Here is a 20,969-nt window from a genome sequence, read left to right on the forward strand (position 1 = left end):
CCTCTGTGTCAGCGCCTGCTCTCGCCTGGGCCGCCTGGCTCCATCCCATGGGAACAGACTGTCCCTATTGTCTGTGCCCACTGAGGCAGCTGGCATGGTGCTGCGGATACCCGAGCTGCCCAGTCCTCCTTGCTCTGCTCGCTGAGGGGGGGTGAAACCCCCCACATCCCTGGGTTCCACAGGGTGGGGCCTCACCCTAGGTACTGCTGGGCTCCTTTGTGAGCGGTCTGTGATCCCCCTCCCAGGGGGGCCATGCCCTGCCCTGCCCTCAGCCCTCGGGAGCCCAGCCCTGCCCCCCGCTGCCCTCCGGGATTAACGCGCTCGGGATTAGCCGTGTCCCAGGATTTGCTCCATCCCTGCTCCTAATTCCGGGGGGAGTCTTCGCTGGGGCCGGAGGCCCGTGGGAGCGGTGGGCGGGCTCAGCCTATCAGCGCGCGGCACGCCGCGCTTCGACCAATGAGCTTCGCCTCATTCAAGCCCCGGAGCCAATGGGCGTCCGGGGGCGGGGCCTTTCGGGCCGCTGGGGAGCGGATACTCCGGAGCGGGGACCGGACGCGGGGGCGGGGCCACGGGAAGGGGCGGGGCCGGCGCGGCGCTGGGTCGGACGCGGCGGGCTCAGAGCGGCGATTCCCGGCGGTACCGGAGAGGCTGCAGCGGGCTGGCGGTACCGGCCTTGCCGTCCTGCCCCTGCCCGCAGCAGCCCCGCCCGGCCCTGCCATGCTGGCCGCAGTATGGCCCCTCTGGAGCACGACGCGCTGGCCGTGCGGGAGCAGCTCTTCCACGAGAGGGTCCGCGAGTGCATTGTGAGTAGCCGGGGGCCGCGGTGAGGGGCGGCGGGAGGGGGAAGGGGCCTGGTGTGGCGAGGAGAGGTGGGAGGGGGGCTGGGAGCTCGCAGCCGTCTATGGGACCGTGGGGATCTCCGGTGGCAGCTCTCCACACCCCGTCCTTATCGGGGCCAGAGCCGCCTCGGCTGCGTGTGCCCGGCAGATAGCGGGGTGCCAGGGCTGGACCCTGCTGAGCCCCTGCCGAGACCCCTGTGCCGGCTCCAGCTGCGGCCCCGTTGTGCTGGGAGGGCTGTGGGTGCTGGGCTGTGGTGGTGTCAGAACCGGGCCAGCCCCATGCCAGGCTCCTTGTCCCCAGGCCAGCAGCTCGGTGTCGGCAGGAAGGGACCCTACGGAGTCCCCTAAACTTCGGGTACCACAGAGGGAGCCAGCTGGGTCTGCTCCTCTGCTCCCACCGTGACAGGCTCAGGGATGGAGATGACCTCGATGTCCTGGTCCTGGCATCTCCTCTGGGCCTTTGGGATGCTGAGTGCAGGGCAGCCGAGTGGGCTGGCACCGGCAGTGCCGAGGGCACCTTGCTGCAGCCTCGGTGCCATATTCGGTGCCCACAGGGAGGACCTGGTGGCCAGAGCTCAGCATCTCAGCATCCCCCCAGACCTCCATCCTCGGGAGCTGCATCTCACCCAGGAGCCCCTGGCTTGGCACAGGCAGCACAAAACTGACTTGGCCCGACCTCACTGAGTACAGATGGTGGTGGGGGTCCCCTCACCAGGCACAGCACTGGTCTGTGGGGTACAGCCCATGGCAGGAGGGAACCTGTGGCCTGAGACCCTTGGCTGGGTGGGAGCAGGAGCAGAAAGACCTGCTGGGCACTGCCTTTCTGGGAGTTCAGAGCTGGGCCATCTCTGGGGGCTCCCTGCCACCCCACTGGCAGATCCTGGGGACCCTCAGCCGGGGCCAGAGCACCCCCGGTCAGGCAGAAGGGAGGTGCCACAGCGGCTCCCCACTGCACCTGTGCCAAGGTGGAGGATCCGAGTGACCTTTCCTCATCCTGACGTGTATCCAGTGGGATGAAAGGTCGCCGTGTTCCCTGAACATCGCCTGCTCTGGCTTGACCTCGGCGTTCTTGCGGGGGCGGGAGGAACACCGCAGATATCCTTGGCGCCTCATTCAAGGCTGTTCCCGTGGCTCTGCTGGCTGCTGCTGCCAGCTAGGGCTGTGGGATCGGGCAGCTCAGGGATGTCCCACGGGGTCACAGATTTGTTGGCATGGACTGATCAGACATTCTTGGGTGGGCTCTCAGCCCCCTGGCCTGGGTGCTGTGCCAGCTTGTGGGCACCCATGTGTGAACCTTGTGTGCAGCCCCCACTGAACAGATCCATCCGAGCACACGAGTGAGGTGTAACCAGGGCCAGGAGTGGAAAAACAAATAGGGTGGAGCTGACATGCCCCACGGTTGGCGGCATCACCTGGGGTGGGAGCCAGGATAGGAGTGCTGCCCTCAGGGCATGCCCACACTGCCCACACTCCTCTGCCCACAGATCTGTGCCCTGCTCTTCGCCAGCCTCTACATCCTCTGCCACTTCATCATAACCCACTTTAAGAAGCACACGGATTTCACAGCAGGTAAGAGAGCGGGAGCTGCCAGAGCCACGCGGTCCTTCACAGCCACATTCAGCCTCCCGAGGGTTCTTCCTGTTCCTCCGTTGCTTTTGGCCTCCTCCAGGAGCCCTGGTCCTGCCACAGCCTGGTTGTCGTGACACCAATTGCTGCCAGCTGCCCTAGGTGGGAGCAAAGCCCAGTTTCCTTGGGAGGATTTCTGTAGCATTTGGAGTGGGGAGAACTTGGGCAGGGGGCAGGGAGCGATGCTCTGGGCAGCCCTATGCTCCCCGACCCTTTGGTTTGGGATTTTGTCCCCACAGTTCACGATGACGAGGATGCTGCTGTCAACAAGATTGCGTAAGTTCCTGCTTGTTCTCTTCCCTGAAATTCGGCCTCTTCCTCAGCCAGGACACCACGTCCTGTGGGTGCTGGTGACGCTGGGGGCAGAGCCGGGCTGTGACACCCAGAGGAACCCTGACCCAGAGGTGATGCTTGTCCCTCTGGCAGGTTGGAGCTCTGTACCTTCACCCTGGCTGTGGCACTGGGGGCCGTCCTCCTCCTGCCCTTCTCCATCATCAGCAACGAGGTGCTGCTCTCCTTCCCCCAGAACTACTACATCCAGTGGCTGAACGGGTCCCTCATTCATGGTAGGTGCACGGGGTGACCCTGAGGTGTCCCCAAAATCTGTGGGTCAGTGTTGCCCTGCCTGGGAGCTCACCCCATGCTGCACCCCCTCTTCCAGGCCTCTGGAATTTGGTCTTCCTCTTCTCCAATATGTCCCTGGTCTTCCTCATGCCCTTTGCATATTTCTTCACTGAGTCAGAAGGGTTTGCAGGATCCAAGAAGGTGGGTGATCCTGCACATGTCCCCCTTGTCCCCTCTTCTGTGACTCCCTGCTAACCCAGCTCCTGCAGGGCATCATGGCCAGGGTGTATGAGACGTTGGTGGTGCTGCTGCTGCTGACACTGCTGGTGCTGGGCATGGTCTGGGTGGCCTCTGCCATCGTGGGCAACGACGCTGCCAGTCGCCAGTCACTCTATGGTGGGTGCTGCTGGGGTGCACTGGGCTCTCCCTGCTCCAGGATCAGACCCTGGCACTGAATGGAACAAAGGATCTCCAGTGCCACTGGCCTGATCCCGCTGTCTCTGCAGATCTCTGGGAATATTATCTGCCCTACCTCTACTCCTGCATCTCGCTTTTTGGCGTCCTGCTTCTGCTGTGTAAGTCGTGTCCCCATGAGGGCCCTGGTGGTGCTCCATGCAAATGGGGTCTGGAAAGGCCATGGTTCATGGCTGAGGCCTCCAGGATCCTTCTGGGGGTGTGGGGAGGGGTAGGATGGAGGGGCACCTCCTGTTCAGCCTCTTCTCCCACCACAGTATGCACCCCCTTTGGCCTCTCCATCATGTTCACTGTTACTGGGAAGCTCCTGGTGAAACCTCGGGTAAGGCATTTCCCCCCCAGTCCCTCTGCCCCAGCTTTGGGAGTGACTGCCCCCGGGGCTGCCTGGTCTCCCACCTTGGGCATGGGCAGCCACTCACAGGCTCCTCACCCATCCCCAGCTCCTGGAAGACCTGGATGAGCAGCTGAGCTGCACAAGGTTTGAGGAAGCCGCTGTGTCCCACAGGATCCGCTCTGGTGGGTTGCTGCTGGTTGGAAAAGGGGAGCATGGGGTGGATTGGGGGCCCCTCTACCCCACCACATAGGAGCCCTCATCCCCCCTGAGCCCCTTGGGTCTCCCTCCTGGCAGGCAAAGCTTCCTGCTGGCTGAATCTGGACATGGAGATGCTGCGGGAGCAATTCTTTGCCATCCAGAGCAAGAGGCGGAAGCTGGGTGAGGAGCCTGGTGGGGAGAAGGCCACGACACTGGTGTCCCTCCAGCTTGGCACTGGGAGCACTGGGTCCCTGGCAGTCCCTGCTCTATGGAGAGAGGGTGGGTGGGAGATGGGGTGGCGGCTTTTACACCCCATCCCAGCACTTTGGGACCCCCTCAGTCCTGCCCTGGGGGGGGGAACTGTGCTCCCCTCTCACCTGGGCACGTCCTCCCCACAGAGCTGCGGCACCGAGCGTCGCCCTGGCAGAGGAACCTGGGCTACCCCCTGGCCATGCTGGGCCTCCTGGCACTGACAGTGAGTGGCCCTGGGCTCCCAGGGGCGTTAGGGGTTGTCCTTGTCCTCACCACTGCCCTCACTCCCTTCCTGCTCCTCCCAGGGCATCTCTGTGCTCATTGTCTGCTTCCATGTCCTGGAGCTGCTGCTGGATGATGCTGCAATGCCACGGGGCATCCAGGTACCCGGGTGGGGGCGTGGGACAGCTCAGGGTGGTGTCCCTCACTGGTCTGGGGACCATTCCTCCCCAATCTGCTCCCTCTTCTTCCTGCAGGACGCATCCCTGGGCCAGGTTTCCTTCTCCATCTTTGGTTCCTTTGGAGCTGCACTGCAGGTCGTCCTCATTTTGTATCCTTCAGGCGGGCACTTGTGTCCCCAGCGAAGTCCCCTGTGTCCCCAACACTGTTCCCAGCGCCATCCCGTCCTGTTTTCATCCTTAACAATCCTTGCAGCTACCTAATGGTCTCCTCTGTTGTGGGCTTCTACAGCTCCCCCCTGTTCACTCGCCTGCTGCCGGAGCGGCAGGACACCCCCCTCACCAAGGTGGGAGCAGCGGGACAGGGCTGGGGGGCTCCTGGGGGGGTGCAAGACCCTCATCCCCACAGTGTGTCCCTGTGGTGTCCTCAGGTGGGAGGACAGCGTCCCACAGCCAGGCAGGACTCCCCAGTGGGCCCCTGGCGTTTGGAAAGCCCCTTCCCGAGGTTGGGGGTTCCCCTGCAGCAGCAGTGCCCCTCCCAAACCTCCTCCTTCTCCCCAGATCATCGGGAATTGTGTCTCCTTGCTGGTGCTCAGCTCAGCACTGCCCGTCTTCTCCAGGACACTGGGTGAGCCTCCCAGAGGGATCAGGGGGATGCCTGGATAGGGGTGTCCCCCAGATTGGGGTGCCCTGACCAGCGTACCCCACCTTTGTGCAGGGATCACCCGTTTTGATCTCCTGGGGGATTTTGGCCGCTTCAACTGGCTGGGGAACTTCTACATCGTCTTCCTCTACAACATGGGCTTTGCGGGGCTCACCACGCTGTGCCTGGTGAAAAGGGTCTCCTGGGCAGTCCAGGCCGAGCTCATCCGTGCCTTTGGTGAGGACAGGGACATGGGGACACAGGGATGGGTGCTGGGGTGTCCCCTGTCCCCCACCCCGGCTCTCACACTTTCCCTCTGTTCAGGTCTGCACAAGCTGCCGCTGCCCGTGACGCGCTGCCGGATCCGCAGCAAGCCCTGCTAAGTTTGGGGGACAGGGACATGTCCTCCCCGCTGTGGTGGCCCCCAGGGTGGCTGCCAGCCACAGAGCTGGCCCTGATAGCACCTGGTACCTCAGGGACATCAGAGCCCCTCAGGGAAAGCTGAGACACCTTTGGGAATTGTCCCCCCTTGCTCTGTCTCAGCGCGTTGTTCTACTGAGCCTTGGCCTTGAGCCACACACTCTCCCATCACACCTCCCCAAGGGGTGTGGGGCGCCCCCGAGGCTGTGCTGGCTGCAGCCCCCCCACCCCCTGTTTAAATACCTCGTGCAAGAATGACCAGGCTCCCCCCAACCTCCCCCGGCTGCACCCTGGGGTCTGGTCGAGTTTTAAACGTCACCTCACCCAGGGACTATCCAGACACTATGGGAGAGGGTGCTGTGCTCCCTTGCCCAGAGTCACTCCACACTCCATCCCTGTGTCACTCTGCAGGGGGACACTGGTTGTGTTCCCCCCACCCTGAGGCCTTTGGAGTCCCTAACAGGGCGGCCTGGGGTGCAGGGAACGAGCCCCCCAACTCCAGAAGCTTGATGTGATGAGTATGTCGGGTCTCTGTTACCATGGAACTTGTTTGGAGCAATAAATAACGCATTTTTTTTTATATAAAAACACTTGAATCTGGGGGGTTTATTCCTCCCGAGGGCAGGGCCGAGTAGGAAAGGGGCAGGGGCGGGGTGTCCTTGCCTTGGGGGGGGTCACAGTCCCGCCCCTCTTTATGGCACCTATGGGACCATAATTAACCCTCTTCCTGGTTGGGGTTAACGAGCTTCTTCCACTGGCGAGGGCAGCTCCCTGCCTGCTGCCCGGGCTGAGGGACCCCGGCGGTGTTGGGGGGCTCCGAGAGGCTTCATGGTATGGGCTGAGCTCCCCCAAGTGAGGGGCAAAGCAGAGACTTTACCTCCTGGGACGGAGGGTCGTGCGGCCGGAGCGGAAACTGCCCCGGGAACCGGCCCCCCACCCATCCTGCCGTGGCTGGGGCCAAGCCAGGCCGCCCCCCGTCCCCCTGTGGCGGGGATGGGGGACCCAGGCCCCCCCTCGCTCCCCCCCGGGCTGGGGCTGAGCAGGAAGCACAGGAAACCTGCTTTATATTGCAGGAAATGAGGCCATCGGTGCCCGCGATTTCCCCGCGACCTGCTCCCCTCCCAGTCACCCCGGGCTGGCACAGGAGCTGCGGGGAAACTGTGGGGGGGCCGCGGCGGCCGGGACCCCCCCGATCCGCTCTCAACCTTCCACTACCCCGCTGCTGCCTCCTGCCCTCGCCGGGGCCCGCGGTACCGCTGGGAGCTCTGGGGTGCTGCATCGGGGGACACGGTCCCGGGGGTGCCCCGCTCCCGTGCCCATGTCCCTCTCGGAACGCGGTGCCAATCCCGGAGCAGCCCGGCCCCATCCTCGGCGGTCCCTGGATCCCCGGCGGAGGCCGGTGCAGTCCGGTGATGCCCCGGTGCCGGGGCGCGCAGGGGCCGGCCGGGGCAGGGCGGCCCGGCGGGGGCGGCCCCGGGGGATGTGGCCGCCGCTGTCGCCGCTCCCGGGGGCCGGCTCCGAGGCGGGGCCCGATGGGGCTGCCCAGCGCCGAAGCCGAGCGGCCGCGGTGGGGGCAGCCGGGCCGGGGCGGCTGAGGGCGGCGCACGGTGCCGAGCAGCACCCAAGGGAGCCGGTACCGGGGGCTGGGCCAGGAACCGGGCCAGGGACCGTGGGTCGGACCGAACAGAGGGGACCGGGGTAGTGCCAGGGAGCGGGTCCCGGGAGCGGGGCTGTGCCGAGGGGAAGGAGCAGGTGCGGATACCTGCGGCACAGCCTTAGAATAACGAGGGTCCCCGCAAGGGACAGCGGGAGGAGAAGAGGGACAGGGACTGGGAGAGAGGGGTTCCACGATTCCACCAGGCGGTGACAGGAGAGATCCCAGGAGCAGAATCTGATGAGATAAGGGGGGGGTTCCGGTACCGGAGCGCAGTGACGGGACCGTGGAGAGGAGGCGGCATCAGAGTGCGAGATTTAGACGGGAAGGGGGAGCAAGACTGGGACTCGGGATAAGATCTCTGCGCCGGTCCCAGGGCAGCCTCAGCAGTGCCTGTGCCAGGGCAGTGCCCGAAGCCGGGTGCCGGTGACCGGTGCTGGGACGCAGCTCTGCGAGGGCTTTCCCTAAGGCTGGGGCTGTGTCGGGGACTTCCCGGGACCGGGGTGCAGCGCCAGGCGAGGGGGTGCTGACACCGTGGGCGTGCAACCGGCGGCGCACCGAGTGGGTGGCGGCACCGGAGCGGGGGGGTACGGGGGGGTGGTCAGTCGTCCCGAGCGGCCGCGGATCCCGCAGCAGCGACGGGACCGTGGGTGTGAGAAGGAAACGGCGCCGACCCGCCCCTGGCACCGCGACCATCTAAAAGCCCCGGGGCCGCCACACCGGGACCATGCCTGCCCCGGCCGCCCGTGCCCCCGGCGACTGAGCGGGACCCGCGGAGGCAGCGTGGCCCGACGGGCGGGATGCCCCGGTGGAGGCCGCTCGCCCTCGTCCTGCTCGGGCTCGCCGCCTGCCTGCTGGCCGCGCCGGTGCTGGGCTGCGGCCCGGGTCGGGGACCGGTGGGACGGCGGCGGCTGGGGCGGCGGCAGCTTTCGCCTCTGCTCTACAAGCAGTTCGTGCCCAACGTGCCCGAGCAGACGCTGGGGGCGAGCGGGAAGGCGGAGGGCAAAGTGCTGCGGGGCTCGGAGCGCTTCAGGGACCTGGTGCCCAACTACAACCCCGACATCATCTTCAAGGACGAGGAGAACACGGGGGCGGACCGGCTCATGACCGAGGTGGGGGCTGCGCCCGGCCCGGCCCGGTCCGGCCTCGCTACCGGGGGCGCGGGGGCGTGGGGGCGGCTGGGGAACGGGCGGGATCACAGCGACCCTCGACAGGGCTCATGGACCTTTCTCAGTCGGCACCGACCCTCTCAGGGGCTCACGGAGCTTTCCCGGCCACCACCGATGCTCTCCAGGGCTCACTGATAATCCCGGGGCTCACGGATCCTCCCGAGTGGCACCGAGCTTCCCCGGGAGCATGGAGCCTCCCGGGGTGCAGGGTCCCTGCCCGGTCCGCACAGCACCTCGCTCCCGTCCCCTGCTCCCTTCCATGGCCCTTCGCAGCGGCGGGGCAGCACCGGAACCGCGGGACGAGGAGGTGCCGTCCCGTTGTGCATTCTGGACCGTCGGGGATTAGCGGGACGGGATGTCACCGGGGCCACGAGCTACTGGTGGCTCCGTTTCCCCAGCGCCTCCTCTACCCGGCCCCAAGGTCAGCACGGAGGGGGAGCCCCCGGTACCCCTCTGCTCGGGGAGAATCCGGGGCGGCGGGAGCGCGGGACGCGCCGCGCGCCCGTCGGGATGCTCACGGTTGCCATGGCGAGGGGCGGCCCCGCGGTCACCATGGCGACGGGGGATGCTGCGAGTGGTCCAGGCGGCGCCGGCAGCTCCCGCGAGCCGGCACGGCGGAGGCGGCCCGGCCGGGGCGGCGGAGCTGGCGGAGCCGCAAGCGCGGAGCCGGCCCGGGGTGCGGGTGGCTGAAAGGACTCTTTGTGGCCGCGGCGGCATTCCCGGGGCCTGAGGTCAGCTCCGGGCTGGAAAGCGCCTATTGTGGCCGGGCCGGGCCGGGCCGGGCCGGGCCGAGCGCATTCCTGCCCCCCCGCCGCTGCCGCCCCCTTCGGCACGGCCGCCCCGGGCCCGCGCCCCGCACTGCCGCCCCCGCGGCCCCGCGCTCCCGGGAGCCGCTTTGTTGAACGGGGGAAGGGAGGGCACCGAGGGACGCTGTGACCTCAGCGGCTGCGGGGGGGGGACGAGGGGAGCTCCGACCCCTGCGCCCCATGGTAATGCTGCCACTGCTCTGATGGGGAGAGCGACCCCAGAACCGCCTGGGACGCTCTGCTCTCCCCGTCAGCCAGGACTCGGGGCTGGTTCAGGGTCAGCCTCCAGCTCTGCTTCACAGCCCCCTCAGCAGGTTAATCAGTCATGGCCGTGGCCGCGGGGAAGGTGACACCGTCCCGGTGCCCGTCCCGGTCCCTTGCCTGTTCTGCCCAGCTGCCCGTGGAGCAGCTCCACCACGGGACCTGGGGGCACGTTAACGTTCAACCTGCATCCAGGCAGGGGGCAGCTTGGCCGTGAGCTCCCTCTCTGCACCCTGGACGGGTGCATCTGCCCCCACAGCAGCCCCATTTGGGCTCCCTCAAAGCCCTCTGCAGGCCTGGTGTGTCTGTCTGTTCCTGTGGGGTCCCTGTCTGTCGCGGGGAAGGTGACACCTGTGCTGGCGTGTCCCCACAGCGCTGCAAGGAGCGTGTGAACTCGCTGGCCATCGCGGTGATGAACATGTGGCCAGGGGTGAAACTGCGGGTGACGGAGGGCTGGGATGAGGATGGGCACCACCTCCCTGACTCTCTGCACTACGAGGGCCGGGCGCTGGACATCACCACGTCCGACCGCGACCGCCACAAGTACGGCATGCTGGCACGCCTGGCTGTGGAGGCCGGCTTCGACTGGGTCTACTATGAGTCCAAGGCTCACATCCATGTCTCCGTCAAAGCAGGTACCACACGGAATGGGCTGCCACCAGAGCAAGGGGCTGCCATCCCCATAAACATCCCAGCTCACAGCCTCACAGCCCCTGCTGCTCCTCCTTGACACCCTGGATCCATGTGGGATTATTGCTCCAGTTGGTGTCCGGCCCCAGTGGGTTCAGCCAGCGGCTGGCACCCCGATAGGCAAAAACCTCATTTTCCCCTTCAAATTCTGGCCAGATGGAGACAACCTTGTGGTTCAGCTCCTGGTGAGGGCAACAGCAGTGCAACCCCACAGCCCTGCAGCCTCCAGCCCCGCAGGCCCCGGCCCCACAGTTGCTCCAGCCGGCAGTTCCCATCCAGTCCAGAAATGACAATTGACAGAAAGTGAAAATGGCCATAAATGTCACCGTTCCAGCCCGGAACAAAGGGCGTCAGTGCAGGGTGGACAAAGGGGCCCTGCAGCGTTCAGGAGCTGCATGCAGGAACTGGGGGAGCTTTGGAAAATACCCGCTTTGTTCCGGGGGTGGTTTGGGGGTCTGGGGCTTGCCGTTTCCCCTCTGGAGGTGGTGGCCCGGTGGAGGTGACTGGTGGGGACACCGACAACTTTCTCCATCCTCCCAGATAACTCACTGGCCGTCCGCACCGGTGGCTGCTTTCCTGGCCACGCCACCGTGACGCTGGAGAGCGGCGAGCGCCGGGGCCTGGCTGACCTGCGCCAGGGTGACTGGGTGCTGGGCGCCGAGCCAGGCGGGCGCCTGGTACCCACCGAGGTGCTGCTTTTCCTTGACCGCGACCTGGGCCAACGTGCCTCCTTCGTGGCCATCGAGACGGCCAGCCCGGCGCGCCGGCTGCTCCTCACCCCGTCCCACCTGGTGTTCGCAGCCCGAGGGGCAGCCAACGGCTCCGCTGCCTTCCTGCCCATCTTCGCCCGCCGCGTGCGCCCGGGTGACGCCGTGCTGGCCCACGGGGCTGGCGGGCAGGGCCTGCGCCCCACGCGGGTGCTGAGGGTCTCTCGGGAGGACGGCGTGGGGGTCTTTGCCCCTCTCACCTCCCACGGCACCTTGCTGGTCAATGGGGTGCTGGCATCCTGCTACGCCGTCCTGGAGAGCCACCGCTGGGCCCACCGGGCTTTTGCCCCCCTCCGCCTCTTCCACGGGCTGCTCTCGCTGCTGCCGGCGCACCCCGAGGTGGGCAACGGGACGGTGCCGGAGGTGGGCATGCACTGGTACTCCCGCCTGCTCTACTGGCTGGCCGGGGGCGTGCTGGGCCATGAGACCCTGCAGGTGTAGGGGTCCCTGCCCCCCCAGTTACCACATGGCAGGTGATGCTGCACGCTGGAAGGAGGAGGATCCAGCCCTGGGCATCGCTCGGAGCCGGGGAGCAGGGACAGGGACATGCACCCCCGGTGCTGTGGGAAGGTTGGGGTTCAGCACAGCCCTGGGGCACAGGATGGTGGGGATGGGATGGAGTATCACGGGGTGGCCCAGGAACTTGGCTCAGCCCTGTCCTGTGTCCTAGAGTCCCCCACAGCTGGGACCCCACGCCTGGACCCCCACATGTTCTCCCGGTATTTATTGCTTTATTAACCACTGCGCTGGGGCCAGGGTTGGTGCTGTCAAGCCACAGCCAGGCGCCACAAGATCCTGCCCTGGGGCCAAATCCAGCTGGGGGGATGCCAGAAACACCCCAGCACTGAGCACTTGGCAGCAGTTCCTGCCCGTCCCCCTGCTCTGGGTCTGTCCCTGTCACCCACAGTGTCCTTGTCCCTGCACCACAGGGCGGCTGGATGCGGTGTCCACCATGGGCACCGGGTGTCTGCCATGGGCACGGGCACCCCGTGCCAGGTCCAACTCTAACCATGCTAACCGCTAACCCACCCTGCTTGAGAGTTTTATTTTTCTATTTATAAATGGTAATATAAATGTCCCTCATGCCTGCCTGCCCCAGCAGTGGGGCTCACCCCATGGGGCAGGGGGCAGCCTGCTTTTAACCACTTCAGTTTAAAAAAACCAAAAGAAATACTACTATTTAATTGTTTGGGAAAATAAAGGAAGTCTATGGCCCAATTGGAACTGTGGCTGGAAGTAGGGGGATATGTGAGGCTGGACTGGGGAGTCTGGAGGGGCTGGAGTTCATTGACCCTCCCAGGGGGTTTGGCATCCTGAGGGGCTGGAGTATCCCAGGGTCTGGGGTCACTGGGGTGTGGGTCAGGCATCCTGAGCAGCTGGGGTATCCGCCTGGGGTATCTTGGAACTGGGTAGGGCATTGCAGAGGGCTGGCATATCCCTGGGGGTTTGACATTCTGGGGCTCTGGGGGTCCCTGGTGCTGGAGTAGGGAGCCCAGTTCCCCCTGGCCTTTCTGGCCCTCAGATGGGCAAAAAACTCACTTTCCCCTCCAAATCCTGGCCAGATGGAGACAACCTCGTGACTCAACTTCTGGTGAGGGGAATAGCAATGGAGCCCTCAGGAGCTGGGGTATCCCTGTGGGTCTCTGGGGCTGGGGTTGGGCACTGCAGGAAACCGGGGCATTCCCAGGCTGGGGGTACCTGAGGCTTGAGTCGGGCATCGCGGGAGGCTCAGGATCTCTGGGGCAGGAGTCAAACATCCTGAAATATCCCTGGCGGCCCAAGGGTCCTAGGGCCGAGGGAGGCCGCGGTGGCGATCTCGGGGAGCAGGAGTGTGTGTGTTCCCGGGTCTCTCGGGGCCGGGACAAGTTCGGGTGGATGAAGGGGACAGGACTAAGACACTCCCGCCCACCGCCCCATTCCCGCTCAGATGTGCGACCACCACGTGGCCACGGCCCTTCCCTCCGTTTTCATGAATGGAGAGTCCCTCCGGTCAATGCGCCTGCGCGGCCTCTAAGCCCCGCCCCCTCGGCCCGGCGCAGCCAATAGGAGCGGGCGGGCGGTGTTGTGGTCACGTGCGGCCGCCGGTGTAGTGGCGGAGGCCACGCCCCCCGGCACGGCGGGTGCTTTATTGCGCCGTTTGCCGCGCCCGCCCGCGCCGCCCAGTCGGTACCGTAAAGTTTCATCCTCGGCTACCGAGCCGTGGGTCAGTGCGGGGGGACTCGGCCTCGGGGTGTCCTGCCCTCCGGAGAGGGGGGCTGCCCTCTGGGGAAGGCGGCCCTGCCCTCCGGGGGGTCTCTGCTCGGCGGGTGCGTGAGAGCGGGGCTGCTCCACCAGGAATTACCGGGGACAGCGGGTTCACCGGAGGGGTCCCCACCCCAAGTGGGGGTTGGGGTCGTGTTCAGCCTGGGCAGCGTCTCCGGGACCCTCTGTGGACCCGGGGCCTTGTCCTTTGTAGCCCTTGTTCCCGTCCGCCTCCGGGGTGATGCCGGGACCACCCAGCCTTGTTATTTCCCCCTACCCAGGTAAAACCTCCATGGCCCACCAATTCGTGGAGGGAAAGTTCGTGGAGTGCTACGAGCCCACGGTAGAGAGCAGTAAGTCCCACGTGGGAAGGTGGGTGGGGGCTGCCTACCCGGGGACCCTCTTCCTGATACCACTTTGGGGCCCCACATGATGAGGACACACGTGCCCCTGCTTCTTTGGGGGGTGGGTTGTGCCCCAAAACCTTTTGCTGGGGGCTGAGGTGCCCCTGGGATGAGGTGGAAATGGGTCTGACTGAGCCTTGAGGGGAGGATTTGGGGGTCCCAGGCAGCCCCCTGACCTGGTGCCACCCTTGCAGCCTACAAGGCAGCGGTGGTGGGCAAGGCTGAGCTCCTGAGGCATTTTGGGGCATCTGGGGGTGTTGTTGTGGACTCCCAGCCCCACCTGCCACTGGTTTTGTCTCCCCTTCCTCCCAGGACAAGTACACCATCCTGCCGCACTCCTTCATCATCAGCATCCACAGCTAGGTCCTGGTCCACTCAGTAACATCCCTGCAGAGGTGAGGATGAGTCGCCTGGGACAGGGAGACCTCTCAGGGGGGAGAAGTGCCTGGATGTCCCCTTGTCCCCACAGCTTCCAGGTGGTCAAGACCCTCCACAGCAAGCTGTATGAGAGCTGAGGAAAGACAGGATAGGTGCTGTCCCTCCCAGGAGGGAGGCCCAGGGTGGTCTGAGCCCTGATCCTCCCTGTGCCTGCAGCATGCCCGTGGTACTGCTGGGGAACAAGGCAGACCCTACAGAGATAAAGGAGGTTCTGGGGGTCCCAGTGTGTGTCCCAGTGGCACATCCTGTCTATCCCCTGCTGTGTCCTCAGCTGGGAATTGAGGACATGAGGGGAAGAGGCTGGCAGAGCCATGGGGGTACATTCTCCTCGACTCCTCAGCCAAGGAGAGCCAGGTCTGGGGGACGGAGCCCACCCAGGGTTGGGAGTGGGATTCCCAATGTGCTGGCACTGATGTCCCCTCATCCTCAGGTGACCATGGGAATCTTCATGAAGCTCATTGAGGAGATCAACCAGATGGAGAATTCCTATGGCAGATCCAGCTGCTGCCTGATGTGATCCCTGGGATGGGGCAGGACGCTGGATTCACCAGACCCTTCCCCAGGACCTTCACCCTGACCACGGCAGTGGCTTTGGGGGAGCCACGTGGTCCTGCTGTGGTTCGGAACCCCTCACTTTACACAGGCAGTGGGGCTCACAGGGGTCTGGGAGCAGACTGGGGGTTCTGTCCCAGCCAGGAGCCCCCCAGCTCATCACTGCTGTCCCCCACATGCACAAGGACAGGTCTGGGCCGTTCGTGCTGTGGCAACCAGGGCTGAATGCTGGTGTTGTTCCCAGCGTGGGGCCGCAGTCCGGCTGGGCCGGACCCGTGGGAGTCAGGGCTGAAACAATTAAACGTTGTTTTGTCTGTAAACCCCTGGACTGGGGAGGGCTGCTCCTTGCTGGGGGAGGAGGCAGCATGTGAGGCCCCCTCCAAGACCACAGCACAGGGGTCTGTCCAACCCTGGATGTGCTGTGGGGCTGAGCACCCCAAGGGCCTCACTGGGACCTTTGGGGGGTCCTTCAGTCCTGTCCCCCCCATTTCTCTCCCTAAGAACTTCATCTCCTGCTTCGTGAGTGTGGGGGGGGCACTCTGGCTGCAGTTCCCCTTGTGGCTTATCTCCACCCAGTCGGGCTAATTATTGCTAATTACCCAATTATGGTGGTAAAAGAGGAACAGGAGCTGCTGCGGGGTGGAAGTGGGCTATTGGGGTGCTGGGGCCAGGGTAGTGCAGCCCAGTGGCTCAGAGGGGCTGCACCCCCTTTATAACCCTCCAATATCTCTGGGTCTGGGAATTTGGTCTCCTGGGGACCCTGGGTCTGACCCTCCCCGGGGAGCTTCAGGGTCCGAAGGGGCTGATGTGGCCCCACACGGGGGGTACCGGCTCCAGGTGCTCCTTAGAGTTTGGGGTCCACGGGGTGTGTCGAGGGGTGTGCGTGGGGTCACGGTGACCGTGTGCTGGGGAGCAGGACCGACTGCTCCGGGGATACCGGAACCGGGCGCGCGTGGTGCAGGACCGTGGCTCAGTAGCAGCACGCGGTGGCCGTGAGCGGGCACTAGGACGGGGTGTAGAGGCCGCTACCGGGGACCCCAGGACCGGGCACGGCGGCCGCTACCGAGGATTCCAGGATCGGTACAGCGGCTGCTCCGGGGACACCCGCACCGGACACAGCAGCTGTTCCGGATACACCGGGACCGGTCCCGACAGCTGCTACGGGGAATGTTAGGACCGGACACAGCGGCTGATAACGGAGACGCCGGCCCGGAGCACCGTGGGCAGTTCCGCTCCCGCCGGCCGCTCGAGGGACCCCATCCCGCAGCCCACCCTCCCTCCCTTCCTGTACCCCCGTGGCCACCGCGGTCCCGGAAGGATCCCTCTGTCCACCCTCGGGGCCGCCCCGGTGCCGGTCCCGGGAGTGGGCGGAGCCTCGCGCGGCCGGCCCCGCCCCCTCGGTGCCCACGTGCGCTCCCGCCCCGGCGCCGCCGGGGTTAAGCGCGGCGGAGGGATCTCCCCCCCGCCCCGCCCGGCAGCGTGCACTGCGGCCGCGCGCGCGCCGTCACACCCCCCGCACCCCCCCCGCGGCCGCAGCGCCCGCCTGCCGCGCACCGTCTCCCTCCGCCCGCAGCCCCCGCCGCCCAAAGTAGTGCGGGAGCGGCGGCGCCCCCCGGTCCGCGGCTCCCCCCTAGGACCCAGCGCGGCGGCGGCCCCGGCGGGGCGGGCGGGGCGGGGCGGGGCGGGGGCGGGCGGCGGGACCTACTTTCCTCTGGAAATGGCCGCGCCGGGGAGCACCGAACGCCCCGCGCCCCGAGGCCCGTCGGCGTAGGGCGGCCGCGGGGGTGAGCACCGGGCGGGGGGCGCGGGGGTGCAAACGGCCCCGCCGGGGGGCCCGCGCGGGCGGGACGGGCCCCGGCGGCCCCGGAAGGAGCGGCCCCGCGGTCGTGCGGGCTCGGGCCGCGCCGCCTCCGCCGTGCCGCCGCTCCCGGTAAGGCCTGACCGGGGCCGGGCCCAGAGCGCGGCTCCCGCGCCTTTGTGTCCGGTACCGGTGGGGCCCGGGAGGCTGCAGCGCAGGTACGGCCGGGCCCATCGCTCGGGGCCCGGTGCCGGTGCCAGCGTAGGCCGCGGTGGGCCGGGGATCGGGGCCTTGGCCGGCTCGACCCCCCGGTTGTACCGGGGAGCGGGGGGAAGCGTGGCCCGGGCGCACCGGGGAGGGTTTGGGGTGGGGGTGTCCCCGCGTGGTGGTTCGGGCCGGCCGGGGGCGCGGGCCGGCCCCGGAGCCTTTCCCGGGAGGGCCCGAATGCCCCCGGCCCCGGAGCCTTTCCGGGAAGGGCCCGAATCCGCCCGGGCCCACCGGGACCTGCGGCGGGGGGCGCTCGGTGGGACAGGACGGTCGTGCCCCGCGGCCGGGACCCGCCGGGGGCTCTCTCCGCCCTCCCCGCGCCGTCCCGGGTTTTGGGGGGGTCGGCGCTGCCCCGGCGCGTCGTCCCCTCCCTGGTGCCCTGCAGTCTGCCTCGGGGCTCGCCCCGTGCCCGCGGGTCCCTTCAGGCCTCCCCCCTCAGCCCCTGTGTGCCTCATGGTCAGCTTCGGGGGCCCTTTCACTGCCCCCCTGGTGCCGGAGCCCCCTTGGGTTTTTGGGGTGTACATGAGGCAGGGTTGGGAGGGGGAGGCTGCAGATCGGGGCATGCCCCCCCCCCCAGTTTTGTGTGTCGTGTTTTGGGGTGAGTCTTCTCCCCATACCTATGCCGGGACCCCCTGTGCTGTGCAGGACTGGTGCTGGGCCTGAGGAAGTAGGGGCACAGGCAAATGCTGGTGGTGGAGATGCTGTTTTCTGTTGCATCCCAAGCTCCTCCCGAAGATCCCCTCCGTGGGAGGCACTGGGGGGTCCCGGCTTTGCTGTGAGCACTGGGTGTGCTCTTTAGGGCTCCTCAGGGGTCTTGGTGACTCCCTGGGGCGTCAGTGTGTGATAGAGTCAGGGTTACTGATCCCACTTCCCCCTGGCGTTTAATCGAGGTCACTTGGGGGTTTGGTTGCCCCAGATATGTTGGGGTGTCACTGCTTGGACTTGGGGAGAACCTGGGGGGCAGAGGGTGATGGGTGACGCCAGGGGGTCTCCTGGACCCCTTGGGAGCAGGGAGCGACCCCCTGCTCCTGGGGGACATTCCCAGTCCCAGAACCTGCAAATTGCCTTGGGGAGAGCGATGGGAAGATGCTGCCGTGTCCTTTGAGTAGAGTCATAAACTGAAGGGTGCTGGGGAAGGTGTCATCATGCCTGGTGCTGATGGATGTACCCCCTACAGCTGTGGCCCCCCAGGAACGCCGGAGGCAGGATGGACGAACAGAAGGTGCCCAGCGAGGAGAAGGATGCAGCCGCACCAGGTGAGCCAGGGCAGGACTTTGGGGACCTGTTCTTGTTTCCCCTGTGGTGGTGACACCCCCTCTCCCCACAGCCGATGGGGTCATGGCCTCAGAGGAGATGGGCAGCGCCGAGGGGGACCCCCTGAAACCCCCCGAAGGAGCCTCTGCAGGGCCAGAGCTGGAGAGCACGGGCATGGAGGCACCTCCCGAGGCTGGCAGGTGAGGGTGGGTGGACTTGGGAGTGGCATGGAGCTATTGGGGGGGTCCTAAATATCTCTGACATCCCCCGTTGTCCTCTCCCAGCCCCTTGGGCCGCCGCTGTGCCCTCTGCAACTGTGGGGACTGGAGCCTACACGGGCAGCGGGAGCTGCAGCGCTTCGAGCCGGTGCCCGACTGGCCCGAGCGGCTGGTGGGCCACGAGCCCCCTGATGGGCCTGGCCAGCCTCCCCCAGGGCCCAGCCAGCTTCCCCCAGAGCCAGAGCTGGCGGGTGACGGCCTGGCACAGATCGGCTTCTCCGAGGGGGTGACCCCAGTGCAGCTCTTTGAGCCGACAGGTGAGTGTGGTCACAGCACAAGTGTCCCCATCCTGCCACCTGGGTGTCCCCAGGCTGTCCCTGACGCCCTCTCCCCACAGGGCACTGCTGGGTGCACCACTGGTGTGCGGCCTGGGCGGCTGGTGCAGGGCAGGAGGTGGCTGACGTGGCCAGAGCTGTTTTCTCAGGGATCTCACAGGTGAGCACTTTCTGAGGGGTCTGGGGGGATGGCAGGGGCTCGGTTTGGCTCCCCTGCAGCAGCCCTGACCCCCTGGACTCCTCTGCCCTCAGAAATGTGAATGCTGCGGGCGGGCGGGGGCCACCATCCCGTGCCGGGCGGCCGCCGGCTGCTCCCGCCTCTACCACTTCCCCTGTGCCGCCGCCAGCAGCTGCTTCCAGTCCATGAAGACCCTGCGGCTGCTCTGCCCCGAGCACGTGGCCGAGGCCGTGGACATGGGTGCGTGAGGCTGGGGACACCACCCCTGGGTGCTGAGACCCCCCCTGCCCTGGCAAGGGGTCCTGGCAGGGTAGAATCCCCTGAGTAGACAGCCCTGACCCCCTTCTCTCGTGGCTGACAGAGGACGCGCGGTGCTCGGTGTGCAACGGGCCGGGCGACCTGCAGGACCTGGTGTTCTGCACCAGCTGTGGACAGCACTTCCACGGGGCCTGCCTGGACATCGCCCTGACACCTCGCAAGCGCTCGGGCTGGCAGTGCCCCCAGTGCAAAGTGTGCCAAACCTGCAGGTGAGCCCCCAGCCCTGCAGTGAGGAGTGGGGTGTGCACACAAGGAGGGGTCCCAGCCCTCACTCCCCTCCTGTGCCCCACAGGCAGCCCAGCCGGGACTCTGCGATGCTGGTGTGCGAGGCATGTGACAAGGGCTACCACACCTCCTGCATAGAGCCAGCCCCCCAGGACCTCCCCACCGGCTCCTGGAAGTGCAAGGTATGTCCTGCTCTCGCTCGGGGGTGCAGGGTGCCAGCCCCCCACTGCACCCCCTGATATGTCTCTGCTTTCCCCTCAGAACTGCTGGGTCTGCTCAGACTGCGGCCAGCACCCCACAGGGCTTGACTCCAGCTGCCAGTGGTCCCCAGGGTCTGCAGTGTGTGAGAACTGCCAGCGGCACCGTGCCACAGGCGATGTTCCCATGGCACCAGAACACTCACCACGGCCCAGCCCACCTGCCCAGATGTGAGTGGGGATGGGGGTGCGGGTTTAGAGGGGAGGTTCAGGCCCTTTGTGGGTTGGGAGATGTGTCCCACAGCCCTGGGGATGGGGTGGCCTGAGTGCTGTCCCCTCACCCAGGTTCCCCCATCCCAGGTCAGAGTCCCCTGTCCCCAGTGAGCCGATGGATGCGCCTGTGCCCCCGCCTGAGCTGGAGCCTGTGAGGGTCGATGAGGAGACACAGCCCCTCGTGGACCCCAACGAGGCCCCCCCAGACCCCAAAGAGGCACCCCCAGACCCCAAGGAGGCTCCCCCAGGCAATGCCGAGTCTCCTCCTGGCGAGGTGGCCTCTGTGGAGGCGCCCCTCAGTGAGGAACCTCCCGAAGAACTGCCCTCTGATGAACTGCCCCTTGATCAGCCGCCCCCTGAAACGCAGCCCTCTGACATTCAGCCTCCTGATGTGCAGCCCCCTGAGGAGCCCCTTCCTCTCGTGCTGCCCCCCGAGGAGCTTCCCTCTGAGGAGCTGCCCCTCGAGACACCATCCCTTGCAGAGTTGCCCCCTGACAGACCCTCCCCTAAGGAGTTGCCCCCCAGTGAACCACCCCATAATGAGCAGCCCCTCGACATCCCTCCCCTTGCCGAGATTCCCCCTGAGAAACCAGCGTTTGAAAAGTCACCCCCTCATGAGCTACCCCCCGAAGTACTGCCCATTGACAAATCACCCCCTGACGAGCTGCCCCCCAATGGGTCACCCCCCAAACCTCCCCTTGACGAGCCGCCCCTCGACGAGCCGCCCCTCGACGAGCCGCCCCTCAAGTCACCCCTCAAGGAACTGCCCCTCGAGGAGCTGCCCCCCGATGAGCTGCCCCCCAGTGAACCGGCCCCCAGTGAGCTGCTCCCCAAGGAAGCTCCTCCTGAAGCGCTGTCCCCCGAGAAGCTGAGCCCTGAAGAGCCCCCCCTTGTTGAGTTGCCCCCTGAAGAGCCGATCCCCAGCGAGCTGCCCCCCGAGGAGGACCTGAAACCACCAGGTAATTTGGGGACTCTTAACTGTCCTCTTTCCCCTCCTGTTGTCTCCAGTGGGTGTGGAGGTCCTGCACTGGAGCTTCTCCCAGCCCTGGCTTTGCCTGATCCCTGTATTCCTCCTTTTTTTATGTGTTAATTCCCTGGTTTTGGGTATTGGGGGATCTGGGAGAGAGTCCTCCCTCTTAATCCCAGGCTGGGTGGCAGAGGGGAGTGGAGGGGACC

General features: G+C 66.3%; 4 protein-coding genes across 6 annotated transcripts in view; all 4 read left to right on the forward strand.

Moving 5' to 3' along the window:
- The first annotated feature begins 563 nt into the window (after positions 1–563).
- Positions 564–6,336, forward strand: LMBR1L (limb development membrane protein 1 like). 2 transcript variants are annotated; one of them, XM_066337687.1, is made up of 17 exons: positions 564–803; positions 2,324–2,408; positions 2,705–2,741; positions 2,892–3,031; positions 3,127–3,230; positions 3,299–3,425; positions 3,536–3,604; positions 3,761–3,825; positions 3,944–4,019; positions 4,132–4,215; positions 4,434–4,510; positions 4,593–4,670; positions 4,764–4,837; positions 4,942–5,032; positions 5,247–5,313; positions 5,404–5,565; positions 5,653–6,336. In XM_066337687.1, the coding sequence occupies exons 1-17, from the start codon at positions 732–734 to the stop codon at positions 5,709–5,711; spliced, it is 1,467 nt and encodes a 488-aa protein (XP_066193784.1). In that variant the 5' UTR covers positions 564–731; the 3' UTR covers positions 5,712–6,336. The 2 variants fall into 2 exon arrangements, with proteins under 2 accessions (XP_066193784.1, XP_066193783.1); XM_066337686.1 differs by having other exon boundaries at positions 5,404–6,336.
- A 1,640-nt stretch (positions 6,337–7,976) lies between these two features.
- On the forward strand, positions 7,977–12,313 carry DHH (desert hedgehog signaling molecule). Its single transcript, XM_066337623.1, has 3 exons — positions 7,977–8,514; positions 10,012–10,273; positions 10,869–12,313. The coding sequence occupies exons 1-3, from the start codon at positions 8,203–8,205 to the stop codon at positions 11,534–11,536; spliced, it is 1,242 nt and encodes a 413-aa protein (XP_066193720.1). The 5' UTR covers positions 7,977–8,202; the 3' UTR covers positions 11,537–12,313.
- A 1,243-nt stretch (positions 12,314–13,556) lies between these two features.
- On the forward strand, positions 13,557–15,130 carry RHEBL1 (RHEB like 1). The gene is made up of 3 exons (XM_066337409.1): positions 13,557–13,689; positions 14,053–14,135; positions 14,609–15,130. Exons 1-3 carry the CDS (start codon positions 13,578–13,580, stop codon positions 14,693–14,695), a joined length of 282 nt encoding a protein of 93 aa, XP_066193506.1. The 5' UTR covers positions 13,557–13,577; the 3' UTR covers positions 14,696–15,130.
- A 1,306-nt stretch (positions 15,131–16,436) lies between these two features.
- The window catches only part of KMT2D (lysine methyltransferase 2D), a 28,311-nt gene continuing 23,778 nt past the window's right edge, over positions 16,437–20,969 (forward strand). The window contains exons 1-10 of one of the 2 annotated variants that reach the window (XM_066337621.1): positions 16,437–16,514; positions 17,973–18,051; positions 18,123–18,249; positions 18,334–18,584; positions 18,665–18,762; positions 18,855–19,020; positions 19,142–19,307; positions 19,391–19,505; positions 19,585–19,751; positions 19,881–20,752. In XM_066337621.1, the coding sequence (XP_066193718.1) occupies positions 18,003–18,051; positions 18,123–18,249; positions 18,334–18,584; positions 18,665–18,762; positions 18,855–19,020; positions 19,142–19,307; positions 19,391–19,505; positions 19,585–19,751; positions 19,881–20,752 (2,011 nt within the window). In that variant the 5' untranslated portion in view covers positions 16,437–16,514; positions 17,973–18,002. The remainder of the gene's footprint in view (positions 16,515–17,972; positions 18,052–18,122; positions 18,250–18,333; positions 18,585–18,664; positions 18,763–18,854; positions 19,021–19,141; positions 19,308–19,390; positions 19,506–19,584; positions 19,752–19,880; positions 20,753–20,969) is intronic. The other variant, XM_066337622.1, reaches the window with a different exon arrangement.

Source organism: Sylvia atricapilla, chromosome 29 (assembly GCF_009819655.1).
Source record: "Sylvia atricapilla isolate bSylAtr1 chromosome 29, bSylAtr1.pri, whole genome shotgun sequence".
Taxonomy (NCBI): Eukaryota; Metazoa; Chordata; class Aves; order Passeriformes; family Sylviidae; genus Sylvia; species Sylvia atricapilla.